General features: G+C 36.6%; 1 protein-coding gene across 1 annotated transcript; it reads left to right on the top strand.

Moving 5' to 3' along the window:
• The first annotated feature begins 5639 nt into the window (after nt 1-5639).
• On the top strand, nt 5640-7319 carry LOC126969753 (eukaryotic initiation factor 4A-like). Its single transcript, XM_050815314.1, is given in 1 exon segment — nt 5640-7319. A coding segment is annotated over 1 exon segment (1260 nt). The 5' UTR covers nt 5640-5664; the 3' UTR covers nt 6925-7319.
• The last annotated feature ends 4212 nt before the right edge of the window (nt 7320-11531 follow it).

Below are 11531 nucleotides of genomic sequence, written 5' to 3'. Positions count from 1 at the left end.
CGTGTGGACGCAAGCAGGTGTAGGTATGCTGACATGGGCGTAGCTGCCACCGTATCAATTATACGACCCCCGACGTGAGTAAGCAAAAATTAATAAAAATTTTTGCTGCTTGCCGAAAAAATGCAAGGAGAGTGTATATTTAATTTGAATTGTTTGAAAAAAAATCGGAAAAAGTGACCGATAGATAATTATGATGCCAAGGCACGCTACCACACTGTTTGATGATCTCGATCACTTGTCAGGTTTAATGTTTAAGTTAAGGCAATGTTCATGTTAAGATTAATTATTTTTTTATGAAAATATGGAACGAGACGAGCAGGACGTTCAGCTGATGGTAACTGATAAGCCCTGCCCATAAGATATACAATGCAGTGCCGCTCAGGATTCTTGAAAAGCCCTAAAATTCTCAGCGGCACTACAATTGCGCTCGTCACCTTGAGACATAAGATGTTAAGTCTCATTTGCCCAGTAATTTCACTAGCTACGGCGCCCTTCAGACCGAAACACAGTAAAGTTTACACATTACTGCTTCAGGGCAGAAATAGGCGCCATTGTGTTACCCCTAATCTAGCCGGCATCCTGTACAAAGCAGCCTCCCACTGGTTAACTGGTTAAGATATTTTAGGTCAAGCTCTCTCGCAACACAAGACTTACCTTTAGTATTCAACAGGTAGAAGACGCAAGCGACAAGATATTTAACTACCTACAAAATAATAGGACCTACGTGAAATATAACATTAACAATGTGTTTTCTTTTAATATATAGGATTCACGGATAATCCATTTCATAACGCTAACGGATAGTGATCAGTTTTAATAAAATATAAAAAATTATAGTTGGAAAACATACGCTTTCAAAATACCCGATAGTACCTAAATATTTTGAAATATAGAGAATGAAATCGAAGAATAAAGAAATCGACTTGACTTCTTACGGCCGTTCCCAATATTCAGTCTATCTCTTACTTGAGATAAAAATCGTAACTATCGTTGACTTTTCTGCCCCAATAAACTTATCGACGGTAACTCACCTTATCCGTACACGCTGTCTGTCAATGGGACGACGTATAGCTTACGAGCGATAGAAGTTTGTATGAAAATTGCAATTCACGCGTCCCAATATAAGGCGATAAGAATGACTTATCGATTATATTGGGACAGCTTCAGATTATTGACAGCTAATTACTGACAGTAGAAGGTAGTAATTTAATTCTATCTGTAGATAGTATATTGGGAACGGCCGTTATAGAATACCTACCCATATTTATTAATGTCATAAAAAAAATGTGCTGCGAGGATGGCTGTTCATGAACGGGCGCTTGCGGTGCCTGGTCGTTGCTGTCTTTTTTTTTTTATGGAATAGAAGGACAAACGAGCGTACGGGTCACCTGTTGTTTAGTGATCACCGCCGCCCACAATCTCTTGCAACACCAGAGGAATCACAGGAGATTTTTATTTTTATTTATTGGTAATTTACCATTTTAAGTTATTTGTTTGTAATGTAGGTTATACAATAGTTTATGTTATAGGATATATTATATTATGTGAGCAGAATGGTGTTTAATAAACCTTATCTAATTTAACCCCTAGCAGACTCAAGATTGCGCGTTAAATACTTTAAAAATATTACTCAACGTATTACCACTCTTCAAAAACTCGCCTCGCCCAGTTGCGGAATACTGGATCTCAAAATCTCAAACGACTGCCAATTCTGTGATCATCTGGCAAAGCCAAATCAATTTAATATTGCTTTTTATTTGTGTATGGATTTCAGCTTTTTATATTTCAGATTTTCTAAAGCACAGGGTCTTGGCTAAAAGTAATTGGTCTTATTTGAGGTAAATACGTACAAATGTTTAAATTACATTTTAAACAATGGGTACATAATACTTATATACCTATATAGATTCAAATTGAACCGGTGGGACGCTACAGACTCTTCAAGGAGAAATGTTTGTTCCTAATATTCTATATATTTACTCTAAGGCAATCTTTTGAGTAGTATTTTTTTTATGGAAAAGTCAAGGTCACCTGGTGTTGAGTGATTACCACCACCCACATCGCAATACCAGAGGAATCTAAGGAGCGTTGCCGGCCTTTAAGGAAGGTGTTTGCGCTTTTTTTAAAGATACCCGCGTGGTATCGTCCCGGAAACACCGCACAAGGAAGGTCATTCCACAGCCTTGTAGCACATGGGCAAAATCTCCTTGAAAACCGCACTGTGGAGTATCTAAATAACAATAACAAAGAAGTAACTGAACATTGAAGTAAACGCCTGATATCTCACCTATTTTCTGAAAATAGCTGCAGTCGCTTAAAAACTTTTTTTTATATTATGTTAAAGGTTGCTACATGAGTTTTTTAAAGTTAGGTTTTGTAATAGCAACCCTGTGGATTGAAGCGGTAGTAGCGTGGGCGAGGGAGGGGGAGGGGGAGTGGGAGTGGGAGGGGGCTCCCGTGTGCCCTGTGCTTCAATAAATACAACATAAAGTTGTATTGTTCTGCGGCGCGCGGCGTGACCGTGGTTAACGTTGCATTGTCGCTCTCAAGACCCCCCCCCCCTTTCCCCCCACACATCGCCCATTGTGTCCTTATCTGCTCTATAAACTGTTTTATAGCTTACTGTTACATTTTTACACAAATATCAGTAAAACAGTCAAGCGGAAAGAGTTTATCAGGTTGAGCTCGAAATGGGCGTCTGTAGGGCTAGGCAGGTACCTTTTCGATGGTGGGTCACAACTTCTAGATCCTGCCCATCCATCTGATCCAAACGGACAATCTAGAGTCTAGAAAAGGCATAAAAGGCAGTCATTTTCTCAAAATTTATTCCTTTAGAATTATTTTTGATGTCATTTTTAATATACTACTACCGCTTTGGAAACAAATGGCGCTCTGAGAGAGATGAAGTGACACAAGAAACTATCCCAGCATTATTTTTTTGTGCTCTTTGTAATAAAATATACAATGTTGTACTGTCATTGCTATTGCTATAAAATTATCATAATCTAGTCCCAGGATGTCGGATCACTTAGATATTCAGCTGTGGAGTAGTAGGATTTACGACTGAGAGAATCTCATTTGCAGCGGAGAATTGGCAGGAGCGGAGAAGCCATTCATGAAGCCACTGACCGATCTTCAACTTTGTGCTGGGAAACAAACAGCTTCACCATTGTCATGTTTCATACCTACCGTAATATACCTACCTACATAATCACGTCAACCGCATTTTTTAAAATTTATTGGACATAGGTATAAGAACTATATTTCATATTTACATTATAACTACATATCTACGCATAACATATTATATTTTGATGGTATACTTACAATCTGTGTGTTGTACACATTCATATAGCTCAACACAAAACAGAATTCAGAATCGGCAACATTATCCAATAACAGTAAACAATATTTTGTCAATGCTGTCAAAATTACAAAAAATAAAAAATACTTTGTTTAAAAAAACCGAATTCAAAATCTGAACAATACCTATCTATCAAACAACTAAAAATTTTATTAAATACACCTCTTCTGCAAACTCTTTTGAATAAGTATGTTTTTATATTTTTTTATAAACTGTGTAAAATTTTTATGGGACCAACTGGCATCTATTTCGCACCGAACTAAAGAAGAATTACGTAAATCGGTACATAAATCTTAGAGTAATCGGTGTACATACAAAAAAAAAATGCCGATCGAATTGAGAACGTCCTCCTTTTTGAAGTCGGTTACTGACCAATCATGCAGTGTCAGCAGAGAGCTCACGTTATAAATATCGATGCAGAGTGGAGGTAGGTACCTCGTGCAGTAACAGTGTAGTGTATTACGTCATTTCAAGTAAAACAGTGGTAAATTATCTAGTTTCTAATTTGGACACTGTTTCACATATCTTAGTTTTATTTATCTCGCCCCACCTACCACAGTCTTCGACGCTCCCCAAATAACCCTCCCTGCCACTTCCATTAGGTAGATAATATCCGGACGACAGAGCCTTGCTCGGATTTTTAAGAACGTACAGAACTTGCACAAGAAAATAACATAGGACATCTGGATTCGAACCGGGGTCTTTTGCTTTCCGGATCACCCAATGTCCAATCTGAGCTATTATAGTCTTGTATATAGTGGCGATAATTACCTTTGTATTCTAATGTTATTGTAGCTGTTTCTCATAAAAACACGAATAAAACTACATTTTTTTTAAGCTAGATCGATTTATCGCCCCCGTAATCCCCTGTAGGTATACTAAATTTTATGAAAATCGTTGTAGCCGATTCCGAGATTCAGATTATTTCTGAATATATATACAAGAATTGCTTTCGTTATTAATTCTTTCGAATTTTAATCGTTTAAAGATATAAGATTCACGTAATATTATTTCAATTTTGACATAATATTTAATTTCCTTTTATATAACAATATATTCTAACTCAGTCGCGTATTGTATAAATAATATTGAAAACAGTAAACAGTTTCCGCTGCATTTTCTCATAAAAACCGCCGGTTGTTAATTACCGCAAATGCTGAAATACCAAAAAAGACTCGTAAAAAATTTGTTAATTACCACAAATATGTAGAGGAAGCGTGTTTGATGTTACCGCAGCTAATAAATGAGTGCGCCACAAATGATGCGAATCGCGCGGCGCACACAAAGCGTAGCACCGCCGCACACACACACACGGCATCCCGTGAAGGTGACATCGCTTGGGATAACCAACCTTCATAAATGGAAGTTCGCGTTCTCCTCAGTGGATTGTATATATCATTTAGTTTTCATATGAGTTATTAAATCAATCATTTGATTTTATGAAACAATTATATTATTTAAACACGACTCATATATTGGATGCAGCATAAGGTACAAACTTATTTGTTATGCACATACAGCCATTGTAAAATACTCTATTTGATTGAAAAGAGTGGCCGTTGAGTTTCTTATATGTTCTTCTCACGAGCGCAACTTTTTACGAACATATGGTAAATTCAGTAATTTATGAGAAATATATTTTAAAGTGACGATTCAGAAGCGCTTAGTTTAGGCCTATTCGAATAAAGTTGGAAAAGTGGGTGTAATACATTATACTTACATCTCCCTACACCTTTTATCGTAAGTTATTAATGATTTCATACATTTGTATTTTCCACACATAGGTAATCGTGTGTACATAGGTAATTTGTATAAATAACTATGTAAATTGATTTCATTTACCATTTATCGATACCATAACATTGGGGATAGGGCATTCGCCACCAGGCTAAGTGATACCTATACCTGATCCAATTTTATCTTAATACAAAATCACGCCCGCTTTTCTCAAACTCAGTGAGCCTCTTCTTTAAAGATCAAATTTCACTAAAATTAAACTTACCAACTAAATTTATATGATGAATATATCCGTTTGTTTCCGAGTCATGGATATTTATACGAATTTATGTATTTTTATGTAAGTATATAGTAGTATTAAATATATGGTTGTATTGTACCCACAGTACAGGCTATGCCTAGTTTGGGGCCAGATAATTTGTGTAAAAGTGTGTCAATAATAATATTAACTAATAATAATATTAGTAATAAATGGTGTTGTGGCAATCGAACCATTCCAAAAGTGAGATATCATTTGCAAATTCACTTAACCTTTTTTTCCGTTCAGCTACCGCGATTGGAACATGTCCTATTCAACTGAAAGAAGAGACGATTGGCAGGAGGATTCGAAAAATGGCCCAGCAAAGGATCAAGGCTATGAGGGTCCCCCTGGAATGGAGCCGGGCGGCGCACTCGATACAAATTGGCATGAAGTCGTGGAAAGCTTCGATGACATGAATTTGAAAGAAGAGTTATTGAGAGGAATTTATGCTTATGGTTTTGAAAAACCATCGGCTATTCAGCAACGCGCAATTATGCCTTGCATTCAAGGTCGCGACGTTATAGCTCAAGCCCAGTCAGGCACCGGGAAAACTGCTACTTTCTCTATTTCAATTCTTCAACAAATTGATACAACTGTACGTGAATGCCAAGCTCTTATTTTGGCACCTACTATGGAGCTTGCTCAACAAATTCAAAAGGTCGTTATAGCCCTTGGTGATCACCTCAATGCTAAGTGTCATGCATGTATTGGTGGAACCAATGTACGTGAAGATATGCGCCAACTAGAAAGTGGTGCACATGTGGTTGTTGGGACCCCAGGAAGAGTATATGACATGATAACCCGTCATGCCCTGAGGGCTAGTACTATTATGCTCTTCGTATTGGATGAGGCTGATGAAATGTTATCTCGAGGTTTCAAAGACTAGATTCATGATGTATTTAAGATGTTATCATCTGATGTTCAAGTTATTCTACTATCGGCTACAATGTCTGATGATGTTTTGGAAGTATCTAGATGCTTTATGAGGGATCCAGTACGAATTCTCGTCCAGAAAGAAGAGCTTACCTTGGAAGGTATTAAGCAATTTTTCATCTCAATTGATCAAGAAGAATGGAAATTAAACACCCTATGAGACTTATATGATACTCTCTCAATTGCACAAGCTGTGATCTTCTGTAATACCCGTCGCAAGGTCGATTGGCTTACGGAATCCATGCATGCCCGTGACTTCACCGTGTCGGCCATGCATGGTGACATGGATCAGCGTGGAAGGGAGGTTATTATGAGACAGTTCCGTACTGGTTCTTCTCGTGTACTGATTACCACTGATCTGCTTGCTCGTGGTATTGATGTGCAGCAAGTATCTTGCGTTATTAACTATGATTTGCCAACCAATCGTGAAAATTACATTCATAGGATCGGAAGAGGTGGCCGATTCGGTCGTAAGGGGATTGCTATCAACTTTGTGACTGAGGCTGACAGAAGAGCACTGAAGAACATTGAGGAGTTCTACCACACCACTATTACTGAAATGCCTAGTGATGTGGCCAACCTCATCTGAGGTGCCTACTCATTCCGTTTTTCTTTTGTGTCCTACATTCTATTGCGATATTTTGCAGTGTGAGTATAAGGGAGGTATCCCAAGTACTGCTGTGCTGATTTTTTATTGGAACTCAATTTATTTGAACCGATATTTGTTTTAGTTTAATGCATTATACTATAGTTGTATCCTATCAATATAAGTTTAATATACATTATAGGCATAAGACCGGCTTGGCCGGATGGCCCCCGTTCCGCGTAGACCTCTCTGCTATTTACAGAGAGGTCTCATCGGGTACTGGAGAGGCTATTTTAATCACAAAACTTCTAGAAGGAAACTGTATTGTAACCTCATTTTCCAGTTGTACATAATATTATAACTGTTTTTGTAATTCAGTAAATAAATATAATTAAATAATTAAATATTTTATAGCAATTATTTGTTTCTAGGTTGTAGGGGAGACCGGGGTTGTTTGTGACATTTTTTTTACAAACCGTCATATTTTTTGATTGGTACAAGTGTTTTACCTGAGTATAGGTTTTTTTGATAGAGTAACTATACAGGATCTTTATTTAAAATAAATTTTATGTAGCAGACTGAGAGTAATGACATAAATTGACAAATTCTGAAAAATAAGCCCTGTAACTTTCAACCCCGTGCTCGGGGCTGGTTGTTACACAACATGGGGCAAATTGTTACAATAGAAAATAAATTTATAATTAATGTTTTTATGAGGAGCAATCATCACAATCAGTTACTTTTCTTAATTTAAACATCTTAACATTATGTCTATAAAGCAGTATTTTGCCTTATTACAAAGAAAATATAAATCTAAAATAAAACTAAACTACAAACTTAATATTTGATCCAAAAACGTTTGCACCTATTAATGAACAAATCGTATTTAAAAATTGAATATGAATTACACTTGAACTTTAATTTGAAGATCATATCTTTAAGGAACGCCAAGCAGTTAGTTGCTGTAGTCTGAAATATCACTTTCACAAATTCTTATGCAGGTTGGAGGCTAATGCAGGCGAACAAAACAGTCCCTGAATTTAAATCGAAGGAAAATAAACATACACTGCACCGAGTTCCCCACTGCATTTACGGCTACGCAGAGACTTAAAAGAGTCCCTCTGTCTGCTGATGTAATGGAACCAACTTGTTTAGATCCTTCTGGAGCTAAATTATTTCTAGCTTTCACTTGTTTCCTTGTTCATTCCAAAACGACAGCTAATTTTGAAAATAATTTATTAACATTAGTTTTAATAAATGGCTCTGCTCAAGTTAGCAGTTTCTGGAGTTCTTATTTATGACGACTGGTTGCGTTGTAATGTTGTTACCCAACCAGATCCAGCGTCCTTTTTGTCAATCCACGTTTGCGGTATTACAATGTTGTGCTTAAGTGCGCAAGAAAATGCCAGTTGCTTGACATCCTTTCACGTCAATCCGTAGCAATATTGGCTGTATTTAATAACCTAACTCACCATAACAGGCTGTTGGTCATCGTTGAAAACTTGTCTATTTTTCTGATAGCCGAGTGTGAGAGATTCCACAGGTATGTCTTTCTCTTCTGCATCTTTTCTTTTCTTTAAATATCTTATTAGCGACATATGGCATAATCCAAAATCTTGCGATTTTTGTTCGCTGCTGCTTGTTCGTCATTTTTTTTAGATATTTTGCCATGCTCAATTTTTTCATATATATATTATTCGTACAAAAAAGAGACAAAAGCTTGATAAAAAAAATGAAGCACAAATTATCTCAGTTGGCAATGAAGTACTACGGGGCGAGATAGTGACTCCTGCCCCGAGGAAATGTATCTAACTTTTAGCCCCAACGCCAAATCTGACCTTTTAAAGTTATGCTGTGAAAACGTCAATAAACATAGCTGTATAAACGTAGATTCATTGGAGAACGAAAGCATTAGCGCGTAAAAATCACAACAAGGACAATTCTGCCTTTATGGAACATAAGTTGTATACCAATATTTTTAGTGTAAAATTTTACTAATCTACAATTTTAATGGCGACACGTCCGGGCTCCTCTCACAAAAATACTTTCGCCACTCGCTCTCGTGGCATGGTAGCCGGTGGTGGCAGGAGTATTTACCCTTTCTATCGTCAGAATTGCGTTCTCTGTTTCGCGATACATAAGCATATATTCTTCGCCCAACGAAAGACTCGTTGGCCGTAACAATATTACCTACAAAAATTTCTTTCTGGTGTTATATTACGATGATCACATTTCTAGAAAATTTATTCCTTAGTCTCTAAATGGTTCTCTAGGACCTAACTGACAAATAACGTGGATAGACTTAGTTCTGTAGCACATGTTATTTTCATAGAACACAATATTATATTGTCTGATTATATTAATACCGTCTTTGTGCTGCAGAAAGGCTATTTACAACCTAGGTCCCAAAGAATTATTAAGACAAAATTTAAAAGAAATAAACATTTCATCTCCTGCCTCTCAATGTATGTCAAACCTATTCTTGATTTGAAGGGGCTGATAGGCATTTTCTTAAACTGACTGCACATAAAGTTTCAGGTTCAATGATTATAGTACACTTTGTTATTGTACACCATGACCCATGTTTGTGAAATTACACCATTCCTTCTTAAAAGATGAAACCTATTGAGCACTACAGAACGCGTGAGACGTACCTATTATTGTAATTAGTAAGTATTGAAAAAATAATAAGCAATAAAAAATAGATAGGCAGTATTTTAAATGAATTTATAAATTGGACATTTTAATCAGACATTATGCAACAATAATACCAAAACCTTTCAACTTACTTTAGTAAGTAATTATCAATATATAAAATTATTTAAAACTTTTATACGGCCAAAAGATAGCACCAAAATGCAAAACAAACGTTATACCTGCTAATGATCTCGACAAATCTCTACTCAAAATCAAAGTTTATCATTTCGCTTTCATAAATTGTTAATACTTTAATATTTTTATTAAAAGTGTTAGCCTAGAGAAATTCACGTCGCGCTGTCTTAACACTTAAATAATCTATAGGTAAAGTATTCGTTTATTTTATCATTCAAATTAAAGAGAGACATTTTCTATGATTTCAGATAAAATCCAGTTGTCGCTAAATTATAATTGCTTGATTTTACTTGGCATAGAATTGGGCATTTTTTATGATTATTCTATTTACGACGCCCAGGTTCTTCGAAGCCAAGTTCGCCTTGTCATTAGAAGACCATGGATGTGGCAATTACTCGAGGTTTTGGGATCCATTATTCCGTTACTAGGCGAGTTGTTGTTGGTGTCGATAAGCTTTGATACGACAAATATGTTTTTTTTAGTGGTAAACGCGCAAACTTGGGTTTTCAGGGGTTTAAACAGGACACGGTTATTCTACCCTATTCCGCGACCTTCTCAAGAGAGGACTCGATAGAAGACGCAAGTTTCTTCCGGCACTGATCGACAATTCCTGAGAGAGACCTGCATGGCCCGTGTATACGGCATCATCAGTAGGTACTCCAGTCATACAAAATATTATTGATATGCATAAGAAACAGTGTAGGCGATTAACAATCATTATTTTAAAATCAGTAAATCTAGATCTACGTGACTCTCTTTGTCCCTTACAGTACTTACTTACACACAAAAGTAAAATCAATATTAGCAGCAAGACATTTGACAAAAATCTTTGAAGGTAGCTGAAATATAACAATCTTGATGAAGTCGCGATGTCGTATCGATCTAATATTTTTAACACTGAAGTATCTGTATTTAGTATCAAAGGTTATTTCTAGAAAAACAGCGGGATCAACTTTATTTAGTTTCTCTTTGTTGATATGTACAATGTGTTTCACTTACTTAGCGTTTGGTTAAGTGGCGAGTCAGTACTTTACTCTAATCCACCGCCTGCAGCTATATAAGGCGCAAATTCGGCCTCATATTATAAATTGTTTCTTATTGAATTTACCGCTACTTCGTAAAAGGTTGAGCTAATGAGAAGAAGTAGCAAGAAACTCATTGCCACTCTTTTAAGTCAAGATTTACATTTTAATTGTTTTCAAATCATTTCAATTACAATATATGCAAAGTGACGCAACAAAAATACTCAAATGTCAAAAACTTAAAGGCTTACACGAGTAAGTCAAAATAAAAAAGTAAACTAATACTTATAAACACAAGAGTTATTGAGTATAGTAGATGCATCAATCCACACATACCGTAAATAAATAGAGGCATTATGTGAGCATTTCATAAAATAAAAGTATCAGCTTCTTACATTTGAGCGCATACAACGAAGGGCGGCTCGAATCATCGACGATCAAGTCATCCCCATTCGGCTTGATTCTTTGGCGTTGCATAGAGATGTGGGTTCTCTGTGCATCTTCTACCGGGGAGTGCTCAGAGGAGCTGTTCGGGTTGATTCCTGCGGCCGAATTCCACCACCGGACTTTACGTCAAAATGCAAAATACCATTCGCTTCACATTGACGTCTGGTATTCCACAACCACACGTTTTTCGAGAAATTTTTTGCCCCACACAGCCACTTTGTGGAATCAATTACCGGTTATTTTACCGAACCGGATTGACTTAGGGACCTTCAATAATAGAGCATAATACCTCAAAGAAGGGCAACGCAT

Source organism: Leptidea sinapis, chromosome 19 (genome assembly GCF_905404315.1).
Source record: "Leptidea sinapis chromosome 19, ilLepSina1.1, whole genome shotgun sequence".
Classification (NCBI taxonomy): domain Eukaryota; kingdom Metazoa; phylum Arthropoda; class Insecta; order Lepidoptera; family Pieridae; genus Leptidea; species Leptidea sinapis.
The sequence above is the reverse complement of the archived record's forward strand: the minus strand, read 5'-3'. Positions and strand labels throughout refer to the sequence as shown.